The sequence below is a fragment of the Sus scrofa genome, chromosome Y (genome assembly GCF_054392235.1).
Source record: "Sus scrofa isolate SSC_HxYL_T2T_F1_AM1 chromosome Y, Sscrofa_HxYL_maternal_Yorkshire_Landrace_v2.0, whole genome shotgun sequence".
Taxonomy (NCBI): domain Eukaryota; kingdom Metazoa; phylum Chordata; class Mammalia; order Artiodactyla; family Suidae; genus Sus; species Sus scrofa.
In genome coordinates this window covers 16,927,045-16,953,343 of record NC_139402.1, presented here as the reverse complement: position 1 = coordinate 16,953,343, position 26,299 = coordinate 16,927,045, and the positions used below count along the sequence as shown (strand labels likewise).

General features: G+C 41.6%; 1 protein-coding gene and 1 pseudogene across 1 annotated transcript in view; one reads left to right on the top strand and one right to left on the bottom strand.

Moving 5' to 3' along the window:
- Positions 1 to 21,260: 21,260 nt before the first annotated feature.
- Positions 21,261 to 23,655, bottom strand: LOC110257968 (heat shock transcription factor, Y-linked-like; annotated as a pseudogene).
- Positions 23,654 to 26,299, top strand: part of LOC146394408 (uncharacterized) — a 61,378-nt gene continuing 58,732 nt past the window's right edge. Inside the window, exon 1 of the mRNA XM_085009149.1 lies at positions 23,654 to 23,690. Coding sequence (XP_084865275.1) covers positions 23,654 to 23,690 — 37 coding nt within the window. The remainder of the gene's footprint in view (positions 23,691 to 26,299) is intronic.

Sequence of the window (26,299 nt, the reverse complement as noted above, 5' to 3'; positions counted from 1 at the left end):
TCTGTCTGTGACATACACAACGGCTCACAGCAATGTCAGATGCTTAAGCCCCTGAGCAAGGCCAGGGATCAAACATGCAACCTCATTGTTCCTGGTCAGATTCATTAACCACTGAGCCATGACAGGACCTCCCATAAGACCATATGCACTTTACATGGAAGCCATAAACAAGGACAAAGAAGGACAATATTCAATGACAAAGGAATCCTTCCAAGAAGAGGATATTTCAGTTGTCAAACTATGTGCCCCTAATGTAGGAACACACAGATACATACAAAACTACAACAGACATAAAAACAGGAATTGACAGGACTACAATAATAGTGGGGGACTTTCACACCTGACCCAAATCAAAGGACAGATCCCCTAACAGAAAATCAACAAGGCAATAGAGATCCTAAAGGACGCAATAGAAATCTTAGACTTCACTGATATTTTCAGCACATTACATCCCACCGAATATCAGAATAGACATTCTTTACATGTGCAAATATAACAGTGGCAAGGATTGACCCCATGCTGGGGCACAAAACTAACTCAGCAAGATGAAAAGTATAGAAATTATTTCAACTATCTTCCCTGACCACAGTGGCATGGAACAGGAAATCAACACAGGAAAAAAAATGGCAAAATCCCTGACTGCATGAAAAGTAAACAACACGGTACAAACAACAAACAAACAAACAAACAAAAATAATGATCAGTGAGGAAATCACAAAGCAAATGAGAAAATACTCAACACAAATGCTAGTGAAGGCACAACTTTTCAAATCTACAGGATGCTTCAAAAGGAGTGCTTAGAGTGAAATTCTTGGCTTCCCCAAGAAGGAAGAAAAATCTCAAATAATCAGCTTGGCCCCTCACCTAAATGAAGTAGAAAAAAGAAAATCTAAAGTCAGCACAAGGGGTTAAATCACAAACAGAGAGGAAATCAATTAAATAGAGATTCAAAAAACAAGAAAAACTCATTAAAAAGAAAGCTCATTCTCTCAATACACATTAAAAACAAAATGAACTGACCAACCTCTGTCCAGACCCACAAAGGACAGGAGAGGTAAAACCCAAAGAAACAAAATAAATGAAAAAGAAGAAATACCAACGGAAAATTGCAGAAATAATAATAGGAAAGAAAAAAGAGTATACCATGACCAGTTGCATGCCAATAAATCTGACCACCTAGAAGAAATGGACAACTTTCTGGAGAATTAGAACACACCAAGATGGAATAAAGAAGAAAGAGTGTGCAGAAAGGCAACCTCTTTTGGAATGTTAATCGTATATCCTGTTATTTTGCTGAATTCATTGATTTATTTGAAGAGTATTTGTGCGGCTTCCTTAGGGTTTGCGGTATACTGTACCACATACCTGCATGGAGACAATTTTACCTCTTTTCTAAATATTGTCATATATCTGCATGTAGTGACATTTTTTACTTTTTTTTTCCAAATTATTATAGTTATTTCTTTTGTTGGATGCATTTCTGTGGCTCGAACTTCCAAAACTATGTGGAACAAAAATGATGAGAGTGAGGACTAAGAACCAGAAGAGGAGAGGGGATTAAGACGGTGGGATAGAAGGACTAGAGCTCAACCTCTCTCCTATAAGCAACAAAGTTCACAAGTAAAGGCTGAGCATTCTTCACCCGAATGGACCAGAAACCTTAAAGAAGATAACCTACTCTGGAGGAAAAAGAGGAGGACACTTCAAGGTAGGAGTGGTGATTTTGGGATATAAAAAAACCCCACACCTCCTGGGTGGGAAGCCCCACAGACTGGAAACTAACTGGTCCACAGAGACTCACCTACAGGGGTGAGAGTTCTGAGCCCCACATCAAACTCTCCCATGTGGGGATCTGGCACTGGGAGAAAGAGCCCCTGGAGCATCTGGCATTGAAGGGCAGTGGGGCTTCTGCGCAGGAGCTCCACAGGACTGGGGGAAATGGAGACCCCATTCATAAAGGCACACACAGTCTTCCATGTGCACTGGGTTTCAGAGCAAAGCAAAGTCTCCATAGGAATTTTGGATAAACCTGACTGCAGATCTTGGAGGATATCCTGGGAAAACAGGGGTGAATGTGGATTGTGTGAGGGAAGGACATTGAAAGCAACACTCTTGGCAACACTCAAAGCAACATTCAGCAGCCATGCCTTTCTCTGGAGGCGGCCATTTGTCAAAACCTGCCCCCCCCCATCAGTCAGTGCTGAGAAGCCCCAGGGCAAAGAACAACCAAAGCCCTGCCCCTCAGTAAACAGTCTACCTAAAGACCCCTCAGGCACAGAGCTGCCTCTAATCCCATCCACAGACTAAGTCCCACCCACCAGAGGAATTAGAATCAGCTCCAGCTACAAGTGGGCAGGCATCAGCCCCTCCCATCAGGGAGCCTACAGCAAGCTCCCATACTGACTTCAGCCACAAGGGGGGCAGACACCAGAAGCTAGAGCAGCTACAATGCTATTATCTGTAAAAAGTCACCACACCAAAAACCTATAAAAATGAAAAGACAGAGAACAATAACTCTGATGAGGGAGATAGGGCAACCTCAGAAAATCAGCTCAGCGATGAGGAGATTCTCAGCCTCCAGGAGAAAGACTTTATAGATTGTTGATGCGGAAGATGATGCAAGACATTGGAGATAAACTGGAGGCCAAGATGGATAACTTACAGGACACACGGAGAAAAGAGATGCAAGACATCAACATAAACCAGAGGAGATGCAAAATACAATACCTGAAATAAAAAATTCACTAGAATCAGCTAATAGCAGAATACAGGAGGCAGAAGGACAAATAAGGGAGGTGGAGGACAGATTAGTGGAAATTAAGAATGCGGAACAGAAAAGAGAGAAAAAGATTGAAAAGAAATGAAGAGAGTCTCAGAGAATCCTGGGACAATGTTAAACACACCAACATCCGTATTATAGGGGTGCCAGAAGGAGAAGAGAGAGAGGAGGGGACAGAAAAAATATTCCAAGAGATAATAGCTGAAAACTTCCCTAACATGGGAAATGAACCACTCACTCAAATCCAGGAAGCACAACGAGTACACCTTATAAAATAAACCCAGGGAGGAATACCCCGAGGTGCATATTAATCAACCTGACTGAAATTAAAGACAAAGAGAAAATCTTGACAGCAGCTAGGGAAAAGAAACATATAACATTCAAGGGAATCCCAATAAGGTTATCGGCAGATTTTTCAGCAGAAACTCTTCAGGCCAGAAGGGAGTGGCATGATTTCCCTAATGTGATGAAAGGAGAAAACCTCCAACCAAGATTCCTCTACCCAGCAGGGCTCTCACTCAGATTTAAAGGAGAAATCAAAAGTTTTGTAGATAAGCAAAAGCTAAGGCAATTCAGCACCACTAAACCAGCCTTACAACCAATACTAAAGGAACTTCTCTAGGCAGAAAAGAAAGGATGGCAACGGGAAACAGAAATCCCACAAATGACAAGGCTCACTAGGGAAGGTATGTATACAGGAAAGATACATACAAAATTGTCCATGCACAATGATACCACCAAAATCAGAAATCATGAGACGAGCAGGGTACAAACGAGGGACACTGGAGATGAACTTGCAATGAAGAGAACAACAACTTAAAACAACCTTATATACATACAGACTCATATCAAAACCTCAGAATAACTGCAAACCAAAAATCTACAATTGACACACAAAGAAACATCAACATAAGTACAACACTAAAGATAGTCATCAAACGAGAAGAGGAGAGAACAAGAGGAGAGTGAGTGAAATAAAAAAGAGCAATAAAAACAAATCCAAAGCTATTAATAAAATGGAAATAAGAGCATACATGTCAATAATTACCTTCAATGTCAATGGACTAAACACCCCAGCCAAATGGCATAGACTGGCTGGATGGATACAAAAACAAGTCCCATACATATGCTGTCTTCAAGAGACCCACTTCACTTCTAGGGACACACACAAATGGAAAGTGAGAGGATGGAAGAAAATTTTTCATGCAAACGGGGATCAAAAGAAGGCTGGAGTAGCAATACTCATATCAGACAAAATAGATTTTAAAATGAAGAATATTTTAAGGGACAAAGAAGGTCATTACATAATGATCAAAGATCAATCCATGAAGAAGCTATAACAATTTTAAATACCTACGCACCCAACATAGGTTCACCACATTATATAAGGAAACTGCTAACAACCTTAAAAGGACAGATCAATGGTAACACAATAATAGTGGGGGATTTTTAACACCCCACTCACAGCACAGCCATGGACAGATCAACCAGACAGAAAACCAATAAGGAAACACAGGCCCTGAATGAAGCATTAGGCCAGAGGGACTTCATACATATTTATAGGACATTCCATCCAAAAGCAACAGAGTACACGTTCTTCTCAAGTGCACATGGAACATTCTCTAAGATTGATCATATCCTGGGCTACAAATCCAACCTCAGCAACTCTAAGAAAATTGAAATCATATCAAGCATCTTTTCCAACCACAACGCTATATGACTGGAAGTCAACAACAAGAAAAACTCCGCAAAAGAACACAAACAAGGGCAGACTCAACAACATGCTACTCAACAACCAAGGGATCACTGAAGAACTCTAAGAGGAAATTAAAAAATACCTAGAAGCAAATGGCAACGAAGATACAACACCCCAAAACCTATGGCATGCAGCTTCCAAGCCCTCAAAAGACCTAGATTGTTGCAAGTGAAAATTTATCCAGGACAGTGATGGAGCGAACATTCCAGGCAGAGAAAACTATGCACCTAATGATTGATTTTCATTCAGTAAGATCCACTCATTTATTTTTTAAACCCATTGGTTTTCCTGCTTCCAATTTCTGAACATGAATTGAGTTATTTCTCCATTTATTGAGGAGTCCTCTAGTTTGACCTTAGCTATGTTTCATAGTTTTTCTTTCTTTTTTGTTTGCTGAGGACTTGCATCATTGCTAAGTATGTAATAGTACTCTATACTTAAGTACTATTTTAAATATATTTGAAACTTTCATTTTGCAAATATTTGACGCTAGTGTGAAGACAACTTATTTCCACGAATGTAATTTTCGTGTTGTGACATTCCTAAATCATTTAGAGGTGGTTGTTTCCAAGCTAGCTACCACAAAGGTCTGAGGATTACTGAACTGCTTTCATCAAGGTTTCACTTAGGGACACTCGACTGGGTCTTGAAAATGTGAAAATTAGGCTGCGTAGCTCTCTGCTGCAGAAGTAGAGTTGGCCTTTATGGGATGAGTGTTGGACTTACTTACTTGATGATTCACAGCTCTTGGCCTGGTGTCAAGGGCTGATTTCGTCAAAGGCAGAAATTAGGCTTCCTAGGATGATGGGTGGGGGTGTTTGGATGTGCCTCCCAGGACAGTTGCAGAAATTCACAATTAGGTTTTTGGGTGGCTGCCTAGATTTTGATGTGTTGTTCTAGCATGGCTATCACTCATTTGCAGAGGGCATCCTGAGGCAAGTGTTCAGTGGTGTTGTCTCGCTTCCTGGCAGGTTCCTTCCAAGACTGCAGTATGCTTTACTTACTGGATGCTATGATGTTTGTGTTCAGGCTTCCTGAGGGGATTATTCAGACATTGCGGTGCTTCAGAATTCTTGGTTTTTTGAAGTAGAAGTTGTAGTTGGACTCCCGAGACTGTTTCATATAGACGTGGAAGGCAGGTTTCCTCAACTAAATTCAGGATCTGTGGTATTTCTGCCTGATCTAATTTTTGTAAAATTTTGGTTCATGTTCCTTTTTTCCAAAGAGTATAGATGGGTTTCTGGAGTGGCTATAGAGGAGAGTAGATTATAGAAGGAATTTTCACATACAGATGTATAGGGAAGTCATTCTGGCTTATACATGATTCAGTTTAAACATTATGGTGACTAAGCCAGCCAGTCTTAGAGCCTGCTAAACATGCATTTATATGCTGACCAGGATTCTTGGCCCCCTAGTAAGTGGAAATTAATGAGATGTGAGCCAAGAAGTTCAGGCAAGGCTTTATTGGGCCCTGCAGCAGCACAATGGAACACATACAAGCAACAAGTACCTTTTCTTGCTCCGTGAGGAGGGGCAAGCTTGTTTCTTCTCTGGAGGGATAAGGGTAAGCATGGGGTAGGATTTGGGTCTGATGTGTGGCTGAGATTTTCTGGGCACTTCCTCAGTGGTACTGTCCACTCTGTGTGTGATATACCCTGTTTCTGCCCCTGACACTCTGAATTTTTTGCTGGGGGTTGTTTTAGTTTAGTTTAGTTTAGCTTAGTTTATTATTTTATTCTATTTATTTCATTTTATTTTTCATTTGACTAGTTCATTTCATTTCATTGGTCTTTTTGAATCTTCTTGTTTATAATTGTTCCCAACTGCCCATGCATGTCGTTACTTGTCGTCCCTTATTTTTCCTTTTTATTTCTTTGCTCAAGGAGACATTTTTCAAGAGGCAAGCAGTGCAACGAAGGATCCCAGGTCCTAGCCTGTCTCATGCCCTGCCCCAATCATTCTACACCCCTTATTCTTAAGTGTGTTCTAGAAGATTGGAACTCCTGGAGTAGGTTGGTTTTATGGTCTCTATGCACTGATGGGATAAGTCTCCACTTTTGCCTGCTGGAAGCAGGGTTGCTGTGAGTAGGGTTTGGCCCACTGGTAGGGTAAAGATGGAGGTGTCTTTTAATAGGCCCTCCTATCTTGTTAACCTTTCTCCAAAGGGTCCAGTGATGTCCTTTGACTCTAGCTGAGCCTGTGCCTGATGAGGGGTGACTGCATGTCTCCATTGTCCAGGGGGAGCTGGTAAGCCTCCCACAGGCAGCAGGGCATCCCAGGGTCCCTGAGTCCTGTTATGGTGAAAAGTTAGCCCCTCATCTCTGATCTGGTCCCAGCTTTGGCTCAGGATTCCTGGTGCCTTCCCTGACCTCTGTGAGTGCATGGAATAAAGGGCTTGTCCCCATTGGGAGGTCCCCGTGATGGCAGTCTCTTCAGATCGGCCTTTAGCATCCAAAAGCCCCACTGGGCATCCCTATTCCATTGAAGGGGGTCACTTTGCATTCCCTTTGGGTCCCTATGTAGGGCTTGGCTCTCAGGGCATAATTTGGAAACATAAATGGCAGGGCCAGCCACTCCAAGGAAGCCACAGTGCTGCCTCTCTCTGGTTGGAGACAGTAATGCACTAACTGCTGTTTTCCATCTATGGCCAGGGCTCATGCCCTGGAATCAACACAACCCCTACATATTGAACCCACTGCTGTGAGATCTGAGTCTTGTTTGTGGAGGTTTTGTTTTGTTTTGTTTTGATTTTTAATGATTGTTATTATTCCCATTATCATTGGTTTCCACTGTTCTGTCAATTAATTACTGTACACCAAAGGGACCCAGTCTCTCTCTCTCTCTCTTCCTTGCTCACACACACAAATTCACAACCCCCAAATACTATTTGTCTCACATTACCTCCATCATGTTCCACCACCCCTGACTAGATAGAGTTCCCTGGGCTAAACAGCAGGATCCCATTCCTTATCCACTCCAAATGCAAGAGTTTGCATCTCTCAACCCCAGACTTCAAGTCTGTCCCACTCCTTCCCCCTCCCCCTTGACAACCCCAAGTCTGTTCTCCAAGTGCATGCATTTCTTTCCTCTAGATGTTTCATTGCTGCCATTTATTCATTTCCAGATTGGTGATATCAAATGGTATTTGTTGCTTCCTTTCTGACCTACTTCACCTAGTATGAGCATCTCTAGTTCCACCCTTGGTGCTGCAAATGGCATTATTTGTTCTTCTGGACTCAGTAGTTTCCCATTGTGAATATGTACCACATCTTTTTAATGTACTCTTCACTCAATGGAAATTTAGGTTGTTTCTATGTCTTGCATATTGTGAATAGTGCTAAAATGAACTTTCCAGTCCATGTATATCTTTCAAGGAAAGATTTATCTGGATATATGCCCCAGAATGGTATTGTTGGGCCATAGGGTAGTTCTATACTTAGTTTTCTAATGTACAACCATACTGATCTGCATAGTGGTGGTAGTGGTTGTCCCAATTTACTTTCCAACTAACAGTGCAGCTGGGCTCACTTTTCTCCACACCCTCTCCAGAACTTTTTATTTATTGACTTGCTAATGATGGCCATTCTGACAGGTGTGAGGTGGAACTTCACAGTAATTTTGAGTTGCATTTCTCTAAAAATTAGTGAGGTTGAGCATTTTTTCATGTTCCTGTCGGCCATCTGCAGGTATCCTTTGGATAAATATCTCTTCGAGTCTTTTGCCCATTCTTCAACTGGCTGGTAGGTTTTTTGCTGTTGAGTTTTCTATGTCATTTATTTCAGAGATTAAGCCCTCTCAGTGGCATCATTTGTAAGTATTTTCTTCATTGCAGTGGTGGTCTTTTTTCATTGTTTCCTTTGCTGTGCAAAAGCCTGTCAATTTGATTGAGCCCTTTGTTTATTTTTGCTCTTATTTCTGTTTCCTTGGGAGACTGCCCTTGAGGAAACATTTTTTATTGTTGATGTCAGAGTATGTTTTGCTTGTTGATCTTCTAGAGTCTAATGGTGTCCTACCTTATGTTTAAATCTTTAAGCCATTTCCAGTTTATTTTTGTACATGGTGTGAGGGTGTATTCCAGTCTCATTGATTTGCATGCATCTGTCCAGTATTCCCAGCACCAGCTGTGAAAAAAAGCTGTCCTTTTCCTACTTTACATTCTTGCCACCTTTGTCAAAGATTAATTTAATGCAGGGTTGTGACTTTATTCCTGGGTTCTCTACGTTGTCCCATTGGTCTGTAGGTCTGTTTTGGTACCAGTATCACAGTGTCTTGATTTCTGTGGCTCTGAAAAATTGCCTGATGTCTAGGAGAGTTATGCCTCCTACTTTGTTTTTATTTATTCTTTTTTTTTTTTTTGCCCCCTCAGGATTGCTTTGGCAGTTCTGGGTCTTACATGGTTCCATATCAATTTTTGAGGTTTTCCTTTGTCCCAGTTCTGTTACAATGGCAGGTGTCTTCTGTTAGCAATTTCCTTGAATCTGTAGATTTTATTGCACACTATTGCTTTTTTAATAATATTAATTCTTCCAAACCTGGATCATGGACTATCTGTCCATTTATTTGAATCCCCTTTTATTTCTTACAGTTTCATGGTTCTGCTTATAATCTTTCACCCCCTTGGTCAAGTTTACAAAATCCACTTGGTCGTTGTGTATGATCCTATTTTGCATGTTGTTGGACTTGGCTGAAAAAATTTTGTTGGGAATTTTTACTTCTATTTCATCACAGATATTGGCATAAAATTTACTTTTTGGGTAGTGTCTTTGGCATTTGTGTTAGGGTGATGCTGGGTTTATGGACAATCTTTGGAAATGTTTCTTCTTCATCATGCTTGTGGAAAGGTGTAAGGAGGATAGGACTGTTTCCCCTTGTATGTTTGGAATATTTCACCATTGTACCTCTGTGATGTACAATGCTTTTGTTTGCAGGGAGTGTTTTTATTACAAATTAAATTTCATTTCTAGTGACCTATCTGTTCAGTTGATCATCTATTTCTTCTGTATTCATTTGCTGCATGTTTTAACTCTCTAGAAAGTTGTCCATTTCTAGTAGATTTTAAAATTTTTTGGCAATTAATTATTTATGATATTTGATTAGTTTTTTTGGGGGGGTTTGCAATATCCATTGGGAGTTTTTCTTTTTCATTTCTTACATTTTATTTTCTTCAAACCTAGGATTTTTATGTTTGTTTTTGCTTTTGTTTTGTTTTGTTTTTTGTCTTTTTGACTTTCCTAAGGCTGCATCCCTGGCATATGGCAGTTCCCAGGCTATGGGTCTAATTGCTGCCATAGCCGCTAGCCTACACCAGAGCCACAGCCACACGGGATCCCAGCTGCATCTGCAACCTACACCACAGCTCATGGCAATGCCAGATCCTTAACCCACTGAGCAAGGCCAGGGATCAAACCTGCAACCTCATGGTTCCCAGTCAGATTCGTTAACCACTGAGCCACGACGGGAACTCTGATTTCTTATGTTTTTTAAATCATTTTTTTTCTTTCCTCATCTGGTGAGTCAGGCCAGCATTTTGTTTTTTGCTTATTCTATTCTTTCTTTTTTTACCTTTTCAACAAAACAGTTCTTGGTTTTATTGATTTTTTTTCTATTTTAATCTCTATTTATTATTACTATTATTTTTAATTGGAATTTCTGAAACTCAGTTTTTTTTCCACTGTACAGAATTTGTTGAATTATCTTAGATTATCTTGTCCATAAAAGGTCTCTTTTTCACTATTTTGTTTTATATTATATTTATATAATGATATGGACATTTTTTTTCCATTAGAGCTGGTTTATAGCCTTCTTTTGATTTTGTACTCTATAGCATGGTAACCCAGTTACACATACATGTATACATTCTCTTTCTTACACAATCATGCTTCATCCTAAGTGCCTAGATATAGTTCTCAGTGCTACCCAGCATGGTCTCATTGTTCATCAATCCCAAGGCAGTTGTGTGACTCCATTAACCACAAGCTCCCAAACCATCCCACTCCCTCCGCCTCTGCTTGGTAAGCACGAATTTATCCTCTAGGTGTATGATCCTCTTTTCTGTGGAAATGATCATCTGTGCTGTATAGTAGATGCCAAATATAAGTGATATCATGTGGTATTTGTCTTCCTCTTTCTGCCTTACTTCGCTCAGGTTGAGAGTCTCTAATTCCACCCCATCTTGCTGCAAATGGCATTATTTCATTCTTTTTAAGGGGAGTAGTGTTGCCCTGTGTACACATATCCATATTATCCCAGTCCAGTAATCTGTCGATGGCCTTTTGTGTTATTTCCATGTATTGGCTATTGTGAATCGCGATGCAGTGAACATGCAGGTGCAGGTGTCTTTTCTAAGGAAATTTTGTCTGGATATATCCTCAAGAGTTGGATTGCCAGATCATGTGGCAGTTCGCCGTATAGATTTCAAAGGTACCCCCACACTATTCTCCACAGCGGTTATACCAGCTTCCATTCCCACCAAGAGTACCGGAGTGTTCCCTTTTTTCCACAACCCCACCAGCGCTTGTTACTTGTGGATGTATCAGTGATTGCCATTCCGATTGGTGTGTGGTGGTATCTTGTGGGAGTTTTGATTTGCATTTCTCTATTAATCAGGGATGTTGAGCATTTTTTTAATGTGCTTGTTGGCCATCTGCATATCTTCCTTGCCAAGAAGTCTATGCAGGTTCTGCCCATTTTTCCATGGAGTTGTTTGTTTGTTTGCTGTTGAGCTGTATACGTTGTTTGTATATTTAAGAGATGAGGCCCCTGTAAGTTTCATCATTTCAAACTGCACTATCCCATTCTGTAAGTTGACTTTTTGTTTTTGTTAGTTTCCTTTGCTGTGCAAAATGTTGTCCCTGTGATTAGGTCCCATTGGTTTATTTTTGCTTTTATTTCTGTTGCTTTGGGAGACTAACCTGAGGAAATATTCATGCGCTTGATGTCAGATAATGTTTTGCCTATATACTCCTCCAGGAGATTGAAGGTGTCTTGTCTTATACTTAGGACATTCATCCACTTCGAGTTTATTTTTGTGCACGGTGTGATGGTTCATTGATTTGTGTGTAGCTGTCCAGGTTTCCCAGCAATTCTGGCTGAAAAGACTCTCTCCTTCCCATTTTATGTTCTGGCCTACAATGTCAAAGGTTAAATGATCATAGGCATCAGTGTTCATTTCTGGGCTCTCTGGTCTGTTCCATTAGTCTCTCTGTCTGTTGTGGCACCAGCAACACACTGTCTTGATGACTGTGGCTTTGTAATGTTGCTTGAGGTCTGGGAGCGTTAATGCCTCCCGCTTGGCTTTTGCTCCTCTGGATTGCTTTTGAAATTTTGGTTCTTTTGTGGTTCCATATAAATTTTTGGATTGTTTGTTCTAGTTTTTGTAAAAGTCATCATTGTTATTTTGATAGGGATTGAAATGAATACTTAGATGGCTCTGCTTAGAAAGGACATTTTTACAATGTTAATTTTTCCAACCCAGGATCATGGAATATCTTTCCATTTCTCTACATCTTCTTTAACTTCCTTAATTAATGTGTTATAATTCTTGTTATTAGGTCCTTAGCCTCCTCAAAAAGGTGTATCACTGGGTATTTTATTTATGGGGGTGCAATTTTAAAAGTTATTGTATACTTGTATTCCTTCTCTAAGATTTCATTGTTAGTATACAGAAACGTGACTGATTTACGAATATGACTCTTATATCCTGCTCCTTTGCTGACTGTGTTGATCCATTCAAATAGCTTTTGTGTTGAGTCTTTGGGGTTTTCTCTATATAGTGTCCTTTCATCTGCATACAGTGACACGTTTAGCTCTTCTCTTCCTACTTGGAGTCCATTTATTTCTTTTGTTTGTCTGACTGCTGTGGCTAGGCCTTCCAATAATATGTCGAATAGGAGTGTTGAGAGTGGGCATCCCTTTCTTGTTCCAGACTTTGGTGGGAGGATTGTCCAATTGTCTCCATTGAGGATTGTATTTGCTGTGTGTTTGTCATAAATGGCTTTGCTTATGTTCAGGAATGTTCCCTCAATACCCACTTTGGTGAGTGTTTCTATCATGAGTGGATGCTGGACTTTGTCAAATGGTTTTTCTGCATCTATTGAGATGTTCATATGGTTTTTGACTTTTCTTTTGTTAATACGGTGTACGATGTTGCTTCCTGTTTGTATACTGAACCATCCTTGTGAACCTGGGAGGCATCCCACCTTGTTGTGGTGGATGATCTTTTTGATGAGTTTTTGGATTCAGTTGACTAATCATTTTTTAGAATTTTTGCATCTATACTCTTCAAAGATATTGGCCAATAGTCATCTTTTTGGGTGGTATCTTTGTCTGGTTTTGGAATTAAGGTGATGGTAGCATCATAGAATATCTTTTGGAATGTTCCTTCTTCTTCGAACTTTTGAAAAAATATAAGGAGGTTGGGCATCTATTCCTCTTTTTATGTTTGACAGTTTTCACCTGTGAAGCCATCTGGCCATGGACTTTTATTATTCCAGTTTTGTTTTGTTTTGTTTTGTTTTGGTTGGACGATCCATTTATTTTAAGTTTGAGTAGTTCTCTTTTCAGTTTTTGTGAAAGTAAAGTTCTCTTTCGATTTGTGGTTGCCCTGTTTTTTAAGTATGATAACCCTTTGTTATAACTGTGTGCTCTAGGTGGATAGTAATGTAGGCTCACCCAATCATTACAATAATAAAATTCAAAAAGCAGAATAAAAAGAGTCTATGTATTTCCTTACTCCCCTTGCCCACATTGTAGGATATTGATGTCTTTTTTTTTTTTAACCTCTTCACAATTAGATCTGTATCCTGGCTTATTTAAATGACTTGTCCCTAATCATGCTTTCCTCCATCTTTGTTTTTCCTCTTTTTTATTTGTTAAATTTAGAGAAGACTTTCTTTCTTTTAGCGTGGATTTTGTATTTCCATACACTTTTAGATTTTGTTGTTGTTGTCGTTGGAGAAACTCTTTGTTTCCCCTTCTATTTAAACTCATATTCTTGATGGATAAATTATTCCACATTGCAGAATTCTTTTTCTTTTCAGCACTTCAAATATCTCTTGTCACTCCCTCCCAGCTTGCAGTGTTTCTGTATAGAAATCAGCTATTCGCCTTAGGGGGATTCCCTTATAATGGACATTTTGCTTTTCTCTTGCCTCCTTTAGAATCCTCTCTTTAACTTTGGCCATTTTTATTATACTATGTCTTGGTGTGGGTCCATTTGGGTTCAACGTGTTTGGGGACATCTGTGTTTCCTGTATCTTGAAATCAGTATCCTTTACATTTTGAAACTTTCTGGAGATAATTACCTCAAATACATGTTCAATCCCCTTTTCTTTTTCTTCTCCTCTGGAATTCCTATTATGTGTAGATTGTCCTGCTTTATAGTATCACATAGGTCTCATATTGCTTTCATGTTTTTTTCATTGGGTTTTGGGTCTGCTGTCCTCTTTGGGCGATTTCCTTTATTCAATGATCCATGTCACTAATTTGCTCCTCTGCACTATTCATGTTGGGCTTTACTGCCCTTAGCTCAGTTTGTTTCACTGCAAGTGAATTTTCTACATTTGCATGACTGCTCCTTATATTTTTAGCCCCTTTCTGAGGGAGTCCGCATTACTGTTCATATGTTCTCTTAATTCCTTCAGTATTTTCACTGTCTCCCATTTGAACTCAAAATGTGTCAGATTTCAGAGGTCTGTTTCATTGTTGAATGCTTTAGGTGAATTCTCCTGTTGCTTTCACTGGGAATGTTTTCTGAGCTTCTTCACCTTGCTCGTGTATTTCATTTCATTTTCTGTAAGTTTGGAGACGCCCACATGTATTTTGACAGAGTCTGGGGGCCACTGTTGTAGTGGTGCACTTCTGGAGGGCATGCAGGCCTGGCCAGGGCATACCACTGTGGGTATGCCCTTCCTGTGGCCAGGAGGGTCTGGCCAGGGAATGCCATAGCCAGGTAGGGCTCACTGTGGTATTCTGCAGCAGTGGGGCACTTGTGAGTGTGGGCAGTCATGGCTTTTTTTCTGCCATGGTGGATGTGCATGCCCCAAAGCCAAGCAGGGCTTTGCCTGGTGATCCCTAGCATCCAGGTGTTTCCTGATGGTTGGGGTTGCTGGCTGGCTCACTCTGCCTCAGCAGGGCACTTCCCGAGCCTGGGCAGGCAGTTCTTGCCTGTGTGCAACAGCAGCAGGGCACTTCCCAAGTGAGGGCAGGTCTTTCTGGGTCACTCCACAGTGTAGGGCACTTCATGAGTTTGTGTGGGGCTGCCAGGTGTGCATCTCGGTGGGGGTGCATTTCCTGCCTCTGGGTGGGGCTTCCTGGGGCATGCTGTGGCAGCAGAGCACTTCCCAAGCCTGGGCAGTGATGGCCTGGTCGCTCCATGGTAGAGAGGTGTTTCCCTCGACCTGGTGTGGCTCGCTGGTGCTTGCCATGGTGGAGGTGCCCTCTGCACATGTTCAGGCCTTTTCTGGGTGATCGGTGGCGGCAGGGAGCTTCCTGAGTGAGTGCAGGTGTGGCTGGTGCTTGCTGTGATGGAGTTGCACTTTCCGTGGCTGGACAGGGCTCGCTGGACATGCCACATCAGCAGAGCAGTTTGCAAAGATGGTGGGGCCAGTTTGTCCCCTCTGAAGCAGTGGGATGCTTCCCAAGGGTGGTTGGGATAGCCCCTTCCTGCTGCAGTGGTGGTGCACATTCTGATGTGGGGAAGGGCTTATAGGGTGCCCAGGGGCAGGGGGGTGATTTGCATGGGTGGGCAGGCCTGCCTGGGAATGCCATGGCAGTGGTTAGCTCTCCACAGGGGGTGGCACCCATCTGTCCTGGATGACAGTTTTCTTCTGGCTGGGCGGGTGTGGGGTGGATTAGTGGAGATGTGCTGGTAACGCTCTGCTCTCTATTAGCCAGTGGGCAATTGCACACACTGTGGTTCGAGGAGTCTTCTATGTTGACCCTCCCCTCCTGCTCTCCCCTCGCCAACAATGGCACCTTCTCTCTCCTGTGGGTCCAGATCCTCTGCCAGGTTCCCTCTATTTGGGCTTTCCAATCCCCAGCCATTCACTTATTGCTCCCTCCACCCAAGGTAAACTGCTTATCTAATCCCTTAGCCTCTCTCCATGCCTCCCACACCAGCTTGCTCCCAGGGACTGACCTCTGGAGCCTAGGACTTGGTGCCCAGCCCCCACCGGAGCATCTCTATCTTTGGTGTCTCTGTGTGTGGTTCAGATGGTCTGTGCAGCTCTCACTCTGCTTCCCAGGTCTCAGACATGCTGCTGTGTTTTTCTTGGAGTCTTGGAGATCCCTCCGACTTGGCTGACCTTTCCATTGGTTAGGCGATTTTCCAGGGTATGTGTTCCCTTTCTCCTTCAGAGCTCCCTCTCAGGAGTGCTAGTCCAGTCCTGATTCCCCTTCCCTCTCTCTCTTTGTTTCCTGTTGTCCTACCCAGTTATGTCAAGAGATTCTTACCGTTTTGGGAGGTCTCAGTTCTTCTGCCAGCGTTCCGTGGCTGCTCTGTTTGAGTTGTTTTAAGTGTAGTTGTGTTTATTTGTATTGTGATGATGGAAAGGGCAAGTGTGTCCCAGTACTCTCCCACCATCTTGCCTCCCTGAAATTGCATCCTTCTGTATCTTTCTTTGTGGCCTTCCCTTCAAAGTCTACTTTGTTGCCATGGTTAGCACAACTCCTGTTTTCCTCTCTTGTCCGTTGACATGAAATATCTTTTCCCATTCCCTCATGTCAATCTGCTTGAGGTCATTGCTCTGAAGTGAGTCATTGTAGACAGCAGCTTGTATGTTTTTGCTTTTTTATCCAATCTGACACTCTGTGTCTATTGATCAGAGTATTCAGTCCATTGGCATTTAAGGTAATTCTTGAGAAAGATGTATTTATTGCCACTTTCCCCGTGTTTTTCAGTTGATGCTCTGTATCTCCTTTGTTCCTTTTCTGTTGTTTGGTTTGGGTTGGATGATTTCCATTTATTGTATGCTTGTGTACTTTTCTTTTTGGTTTTTTGTGAATGTAATGTTTGGTTTTGTTTCGTGGGTTCCCTGTTTTCTAAGTATGTTAAACTCTTCCTATATCTGCTTGCTTTAGCCTGGTATTCATACAGGCTCGAACACATTTTATTTAAAAATAGGAGTCTATATTTTCTTCCTTCCCTTACCTACCTTCTATGATTTTGAAGTTCTTTTTTAATATCTTCATGTGTGTCCTTTAGGTGTCCCTTGAGTTTATTTTCACTATTACAATAGGTATGTAGTTATGTATTTATGTATGTATTTATTTATGTCTTTACTTATTTATTAGTTCTGTATTCTGACTTATTTAAGTGATTACTTTCCCCTTGTGACTTTTTACCACCCTATTTCTTTTAACTTATGTTATTTTATTTTATTTTATTATTTTAATTTTATTTTTTTTTATTTTTCGTAGGGAAGCCCTTGCATTGTTTCCTTAAGAATGGCTTTAATGTTGATGTACTCTTTTAGCTTTTGTTCATTGAAGAAATTCTCTATTTCCCCTTCTATTTTAAATGATATTCAAAAATAAATACATACAAAAATCAATGAATCATTTGCTGTGTAGGGTCTTCTAGGCTGCAGATTTTGCCGTTTGGAATGCTGAGTGCATCTTGCCACTTTCTTCAGGCCTGTAGGGTTTCTGAACGGCAATCCGGTGTTTGGGGAGGTCCCTTATAATTAATGATTTGCATTTCTCTTGCTTCCTTTAGAATCCTCACTTCATCTTTGCCTTTTGCCATTTTTATTGTACTATGTCTTGGTGTGGGCATATTTGGGCTCAAATTGTTGGGGGTCTTCTGTGATTACTGTATCTCGATATCTGCTTCCTACCGTTTGGAAAGTTTTGAGACATAATTACTTCCAATATATTTTCAACCATATCTTCTTTTTCTTCTGCTTCTTGAATGCCTTTTATGCATAGATTGGCATGCTTTATATTATCGCATAGATCTCATATTTCTTTTGTGTTTTTTCATTTGTCTTTCTGTCTGCTGTCCTGATTGGGTAATTTCCATTATTCTATCTTCCAAGTCACTAATTCATTCCTCTGCACTAGTCATCCTGCTCTTTAGTGCCTTTAGCTCAGTTTGGGTCTCTGCAAATGAATTTTCTATTTTTTTTGTATTTTTCCTTATATGTTGTAGTTCTCTCTAAAGTAATCTGCACTAATGTTTTTATCTTCTCTTAACTCCTTGATAATCAGCCTTCATTTTTTCAGTATTTCCACTACTTCCCTTTTGAACTCAATGTCTCTCAGCCTCCAAAGTTCTGTTTCCTTGTTTGCTGCTTCCCATGACTTCTCCTGTCCCTGGTCTGGGAGTTATTCCTGAGCTTCTTCACCTTGCCCATGTTTTTCTTTTCCTGTCAGTTTGGGGAAGCCAAAATAGACTTGGAGGCTTACAGCTATGCAAGGGTAACTCCTTGTATTCTTTGGGGAGTTACTATTTATTTGGGGCATGGGCATTTGCATATTTGCTGCTTCTTTCTTTGGTGTGAGCAGGCTATCATGCCAAGGGTGCTGAGTGTATTTGCAGGGAGAAGGCAGCAAGGGATAGTGCTGGTTATTGACAGGATCTTAACAGCAGCAGAGACTTGCAGGAAGGTGATTCAGGTAACTCCTAGTTTCAAGGTCCAGGGGGTGATAATGAGCTTCATGCAAAATTATAAGCTACCGGAGCACTTGGTAGTGGCAGCAGTAGGGTGTGTGTATTCCCAGAGTAGTGAGAGCAAAAACAGGCAGTGTTTGGTCACAATGACCTCGGTGGTGCCCTCGGAGATGATTAGGGCCACAAGTGGTAGCAGGCCATGCCCACCTCTGGAGTCAGAGGTAACCATGGTGGTTTGCCTCACAACTGTAGATGCTGGGAAGAAGCACCCTGTCCCTCTTAGCCCACACAGGAGGTGCTGCACCTGCTGCTCCTAGTTGCAGGGCCTTGGCAAAGGACAGTTTCCAAGCATCTGGGTGCTATCTGGAGCATCTGGCAGTGACAGCTGCAGGGCCAGTATGATCCTAGGGGTGTGAGAGCAACAGTTGTTGGTGCTCAATTGCAGCACCATCTCTGTTTTCTGACCTCTTAGGTGACTGTGGTCACAGGCTGTGACCTGTGGTTTCTGAGAGGAATACTTTGGTTTGCAAGAGGCACCACATTTCCCTTAGCCCCTGCTGTACTAAGCCTGCACCAGAGGTGTCTGGCTGCCTTTAGCCTGCACAAGATGAATCCAGGATGCTCTAGCCCAAGCAAGTGGCTTCTTGCCACCCGTAGCCTGCAACAGAAGCAACCTGCCCTCAGAGAGCCTGTGCACATGTGAGCAGGGAGATTCCTTTGGGGCACACCTCTCTTCCCCTTGCCCTCCCCAACAATAGTGCCTTGCTTTTGTAGACAAAGAGAAGTACTTTCAACTCCAAGAATCATTGTGACATGACTGCTGGTAGGACTGAAAACAATTTTTCTGAATGTGGCTCCAGTAAGGTGGCAAAACAGAAACATGAAGTTGCCAAGTCAGACAGATTCTACATCTTCAAGGGATTTGTTAACCATGCTAAGGTTTGGCATTAAAGACCAGCATAAGTGTTTTAGCCTATCTTTGTGGAAAGCAAGAAAGCAACCTATAAGTGTGCACCAGGAAATATAAAGGGGAGGAAATAAATGCACACATAACCTGGAGAGTTTGAGGATTTTAAAGCAATAATGACACCCCCTCTTTTTTTTTTGGTAAATATTTCACTTCAAAACTACCACCATATGCTGATGGTGATGCAATTGCTGATTATGTCATGTGGTCATGTTATTGCAGTTATGGTGCTCTTATGGTCACGGGTCCTGGGGAAGCTAAAATATGCTATAGTTTGGAGTATGAAAGGTATTTTTCAAATTGCTCTTACCTTTTTTTTGTCTTTATAGGGCCATACATTTGGCATATGGAGGATCCCAGGCTAGGGGTCAAACCAGAGCTGTGTCTTCTGGCCTAAAACAGCCATAGCAATGCTGGAACTGAGCAACATCTGCACTTTGATCACAGCTCATGGCAACTCTGGGACTTTAAAACCCCCTGAGTGAGGCTAGGGTTTGAAGCCACTTCCTCATCAACACTGGTTTGGTTTGTTAACCTCTTAGCCATGATGGGAACACTGTGAAATGTATTTATTTATTTATTTTTGTAATGAAGACAATCTTGTCAAGGAATATCCAAGTACCCTTTGAAATAACAGAGTATAATGCAGCTGAGAAAATGCTGCATAAATAATATGTATTTTTCCTTTCAAAATTGAACTTCATCTGCCCCTATTTCCCTACCATCTTAATTTAGGCATCCATTCAATACAACCTGGACTATTTCAGAAATCACCTAACTCCCACTGTCTTTTTCCTTCGTTGCATTTTCTTTTTTGGAACAGTCATCATCAAGGAGGGATGTCAAATATACCTATCTCACTACCAAAATTTTCAATTATGGAAAAACCACAAAATAATCTGGCATTGAAAGCCACTAAAAAGACAAAAGTACAACTTACAATGGGAGAAATTTTTTTCTGATCATACAACTGAAAAGGGATTAATCTCTAAAATATACAAACACCTTATACAATTCAACCACAAAAAAAAGACAACAACCAAATGGAAAAGGGGGCAAAAGACCTGCACAGACATTTCACCAAAGAAAATATGCAGATAGTCAGAAAGCACATACAAATTTATACACATGGCTGTTTCTTAGGGAAATGCAAATACAAACTACTATTAGGTACCTTTCCCACCCATCAGAATGGCCATCATTAACAAGTCCACACATAAAAAAAATGCTGGAGAGCGTGTGGAGAAAAGGAAACACTCCTATGTGGGTGGAAGGAATGTCACTTGTTACAACCATTATGGAAACCACTGTGGAAATACTTCAGAAAATGAAATATAGAACTAGCATTTCACCCAGAAATCCCACTCTTGGGCATAGAGTTGGAAGAAACTTCCCTTGAAAAAGACACATGCACATGTATGTCCATTGCATCACTGTCCACAAGAGTCAAGACATGGAAATGACCTAAATTTCCACTGAGAAGATGGGATTAAGACGTGTGTGTGTATATATACACAATGGAACCCCTACTCAGCCATAGAAATGAACAAAGTAATGCCACTTGCAGCAACATGGCTGGAACTAGAGACTCTCATGCTAAGTGAAGTTAGTCAGAAAGAGGAAGGCAAGTACAATATGACTTACGTGTGGAATGTAACCTATGGGACAAGTGGAACTTTCCACCTGAACAAAACTCATGGACTTGGACAACAGTGTTTGGGTTGCCAAAGGGGAGGGGGCAGGATTGTGATGGACTGGAAATTGGGGGTTAGAAAATGTGCAAAGTATTGCATGTGGAGTGGGTATGCAATGAGAACATGCTGTATATCAATGGGAAATACATCTAGCCACTTTTGAGGGAGCACAACGGAGGGCAATGTGAAAAAAAGGATACGTACGTGTATGGGTGTGGGTCTTGGGTGGTTGGGGGTGTGTGTGCCTGGGTCACTTTGCTCGACAGTAGAAACTTGACAGAACATGGGAAACAAGCTATGATAGAAAAAATAAACATCATTTTAGAAAAAGAAATACAGCATCCTCTTACTCTTAATTGTTTCATAAATAAAGAAATGGCAAATATGAAGATGAACATATATGTTTATTTTTGAAATAAAGGAATTGCAGGAAATTGTTGACACTTGCAAGCCTAAATTTTCATCTTCACTATCCTGCAGAATCTATAGACCGTTGATAGGTCAAAATTAGGATGGTGTTCAAATAATGAAGAGGATGGAAGTGTTGGCCTTGAGAGAGAGGCAGCAGAGGTATCAGTGGCCATTGGCATTGGGATGGTTGGCTGGTTGAGGGTTAGACAAAGGGCCCTCTCTTGGTGATATATTCTGATATCTGGTTAGAAAAGGAGACGGCTTCACCGTCATCCAAAAATAACCACTCAGGAAGGGAGAAATAAGGTGGTACTGAGACATGGAAGTGGTAGTTGTAATGAAATTCACAATGTGATATCTGGTTAGAAAAGGAGACGGCTTCACCGTCATCCAAAAATAACCACTCAGGAAGGGAGAAATAAGGTGGTACTGAGACATGGAAGTGGTAGTTGTAATGAAATTCACAATGTGGCCATTTGCTGGAGAGTAGCTGCTTTGTGAGTGCATATGAAACGTGGTCAACTGGTTTAAAATAGCATGTTGAGCCACGAGAGTTTGTGCTGTGGTCTGGCTGATGCTGATGATGTAGAAGAAACGTCATTTCTAATTGGGGTAGTTGTATTAGAAATTCTCTGGCTGGTAGAAGGCCTTCTTATGAAAGGCACATTTAGACTTGTGGAGGTTGAAAATGCATTCTCTCCACGAGTTTGTGCATCAAAATCAGAATTATGATTATCAGCATTATGCCCTGTTCTAGAGCGCTTCTTGCTGCAACCTTGAAGTAGAGAAGCCGATACTGGAGAAGCATTTTTAATCCTGACTCTTCTTTTCATCCTTTCCAACAGTTGGGGACAGCCTCATTTAAAGTTTGGATTATGGTAGACCTGCAGCTAAAACCAAGGAGAAATTTATTTACTGGCATTTGAAACAAAGACACGAGGAGACAAAAACCATAATATCTGACTCTTTTCATCATATGGAGTTAATATCCTGAAATCATACATGTCCATTACTAATATTTTCAAAAATGTTCTTAGTGGGCACAGCCAACTATTGTCCTCAAGTAAAAATTCCAGGTGTATTTGCAGTAATAGTATTAGGTTCAGTGGCTTGTATTTTTTTTTTTTTTGTATTTTTGCTATTTCTTTGGGCCGCTCCTGTGGCATATGGAGGTCCCAAGGCTAGGGGTTGAATCGGAGCTGTAGCCACTGGCCTACACCAGAGCCACAGCAACGTGGGATCTGAGCCTCATCTGCAACCTATGCCACAGCTCATGGCAACGCCGGATCGTTAACCCACTGAGCAAGAGCAGGGACCGAACCCGCAACCTCATGTTTCCTAGTCAGATTCGTTAACCACTGCACCACGACGGGAATTCCGTGGCTTGTATTTTTTGAGGTTCGTTGACAAGGCTCAAGGTGGCAGGGACAATGGCTTATCATCCCAAATACTTTATAACCAAGCGGTCCTCAATTTAAAAATGTAACATGGAGTTCCTGTCGTGGCACAGTGCATAACGAATCTGACTTGGAACCATGGGGTTGCGGGTTTGATCCCTGGCCTGGCTCAGTGGGTTAAGGATCTGGTGTTGCCGTGAGTTGTGAGATAGTTTGCAGAAGTGGCTCAGATCCCACATTGCTGTGTCTCTGGCATAGGATGGTGGCTATAACTCCAATTCAACCCCTAGCCTGGGAACCACCATATGCCATGGGAGCAGCCCAAGAAATGGCAAACAGACAAAGAATAATCATCATAACAAAAATGTAGCAGTACTTCATCCCATTTTCAAGGTCTAGTTTGACCCTATATGAACATATTTGCAGATGCCCAAAAGAAAATCTTATACATTCCCTCTGTAAGTGGTAACTGGAAATTCCTTAATACCAGGTTCCAAGCAGAGACATTATTTTCTTCTGCCAGAAAGTCAGCTAGTGAGGCAGATCTTTGAAAATTCCGTTGCAATTTATTAAACCCATAAAGATTAAGCTGTCGAACTAAGCTTTTCATACTCTCAGTTTCAAATATTCTGAAGGGAGCCTTTCTCTCCAGAACTTCTTTCTTGAAGCGTTTTTCATTAATCACGATCGAGGTTCCATTTTCATCCCACCAAATCGACTTAAATCGATCACTTTCAACAATTTCCCAAAGTTTTCTGGGAAAGGGCAGAGGAAGAAAATCATCGTCTTCATCTGGTTCAGAGGCACACAATGTGCAACATGGCTTTTTTATCAGGGAGCCTTCAGACAAAGCCCGAAAAGCCGTTTCTTCACTCTGAGACCTCAAGTCCAAGTCCCCAGTGATTGAGTTATCACACCATGGAGATGTAATGGAGGATTCTGAACCAGTTTGTGCATCTTTAGGAGACACATGTTGCATTTCTGAAGGAGCATGTGCCATCTCAGATAAATTTTTCTTCAGCACCTTTCTCAACAGCATGCTTTTTGAACTCTGCATTTTTAAGTGCTGCTTTGGTAAGCCCACAGAGGTAAACTATCCAATGCATCACAATGGCTGCTAACCTAAGTAGCTGTGACATCACAAGATGACAGGTCTCCTAGCAATCTGAGCATAACCTTCAGCTAGTGTTTATTTTCCTATGAAATTGGGTCAGTTAACATAAAATATGAGCTCCTTACATAAACAGTAATCTCCCCCCCCAAAAAAATGCGATCATCAAAATCCCTCTCCAATGGAATCTTTTTAATAAATAAGAAAACCCACCACATTAATAAATCCATTTCCTCCCTGAAGTAAATGTAAGTTCCCTATTCTACACACACACATTTGGTGCCCGTTATATAACGCCTGGAAAATGGGTCCAAAAAAAAAAACGGTAAAGTGAAACAAACCATATGTGTCACTTCACAGTTTATAACTAGAATCTGTGCCACATCTGTATTCAGAAAAATCATAGCCAGGAGTTCCCTGGCAGCTAGCTTGTTAAGAATCTCTTGTTGTCACCGCTGCGATATGGGTTCAATCCCTGGCCTGGGAAATTCTGCATGCCCCAGGTGCAGTCCATAAAATAAAAATAAAAAAAAAGAAATAAAGGAAACAAACACACACACACACAAACACAACCTTTATCACTAAGCAAGACACAGAAGGTCCCTGGGAACCAAGCAAAATATCAATAGCCATAGAGATATAGAAAGATTGATAGATGCTGGGTTTGGGAGAGGAAATTTTGGGAAGCACCATCCAAAGGGATATGAGATTTCCTTGTGGGTTGAGGCCAATATTTCACAACTGGAGAAGTGATGGGTGTACAACATTCTGAAGATAATATATGCCATTGCATTGAATACGTTAAAGTTCATACACAATGTTTTCACATTGTTAAAAACTGACAGTGATTTGTTATCACTGATTTTAGAACATAGAGTTTTCTGTGTATCCTACGTAAGTAGTCTGTGTGTTAAACAATATTCCTAATATTTTCTCATTAGGATGGCTGAGAGAGGAATTCACAAGGCCAATTGGTATTCACTAGGGCATCAGAAAGTGAGGGGCTGAGCTCTAGATGGCATCAGCCTTGACTGCAAGGAGGTGTTAGGCTTACAAAGCATCTGTGGTGGGAATCTGTGGTTGACGTCCATGCTGGGAACCGGTTGCAGGGACAATGAAGAAGGAGGGGAAGGTGAAGGGAGGTGTAGGGGCTCGAGTCCCATGGTGTAGAGCAGTTACTCCCTGTAAGAGGTTAAGCTCTGCAGGCAGTTGTTTCCCACAGGTCATTGTTTCTTGCTGCCCAACTTGAGCATCCATATACTGGGGGGGGGGGTGTCCACAGCAAGTCTCTCGGGTGAACAGCAGTGGTTGGGGTGTATGGGGGTCTGTCTCCATCATCCTGGAAACCTGTCATTCAAGCCTTCCATTATATGGGATAGGGGTGACCATCTACTCTTCTCTATCTGCTTCCTGCTGGCCTGGGGTGACAAGTACTGGGTGGATGGACATGGTACAAGCTACCATAGAGGTTGGGAAGTAAAGAAAAATGAGTTTAAATAGGAGTTTAGGATGTAGGTTGATACCAGTATTGTTGAAGGAGGACTTCCGTTTTATCTGAGGAGGTTTTAACACTTGGTGTGGCATTAACACATAAATCACAGGAGCTGTTGGTCATAACACATGTTGTCTCCTTTCTGTTGCTATATGAGGAGACCTTGAAAATGTAAGGTTGCCGCTGCCAGCTGATGCTGCTTTGAGAAGCGTCGGTGGCATCATGTCTGACAGGGGACGTAAACCCTAAGATCTTAGCCAGGCAAGGCTTGCCTAAAATTACTCCTGAAATATTTCCTTGTCTTCCTTGGATGTCTGGCCCACAGCTACTCCATTCTGCCTTTTCTCCCTATTGGCCCATGCAGATGCCATGCTTAACGATCTCCGTATTTCTAGATGAGAGAAGAGGCAAGAATTTGGGGCCATAGAAATGCTCACCTGAAATCGAACTGTCTGAAGGCATGTACCTCACTCCTGGTCTCCTCCCTGAGCTCTGTTCAGCAGGTGCTGCAGGGAAACAGCTGCTGTGGATCAAGTTTTACTCCAAGGAGAGCCTGAAGGCAAGTGCTATACTTGAGGTCACAGTTGGCCATAAGCCCCCATGGTCATACATTTGCCCATAGTTTTGAGAGGCATTTCATGACCATTTCATCCCATGGTGCTAGGAATGAACATTCCTCATTCTGGCCAAGAGTTCACAGATAGGCCACTCAATGCGCTAATACTGGACAAGGCCATGTTAGGAGTAGCCAAAAGTCTCTGGACCACCTGTCTTGCTAGTCTATTATGGTCCAGGAAAATATTCCCTCTTGTTGCATTTTCCCATACCTAGAGGTCACCGATCTCATATGGAACTGTCTATCATTTTCAGTGATTCAGTCATCACACATTGGAAATGCAAGAAATAGCAATTTGGTGAAAACGGTGAAAAAAAAATAACACAGAGACACTCATACTGAGTGAAGAAAGTCAGAGAGTGAAAGACAAATACCATATGATATCACTGATATCTGCAAGCTACTATACAGCAGAAATGAAGCTTTCCACAGAAAAGAAAAACATGGACTTTGAGAATAGATGT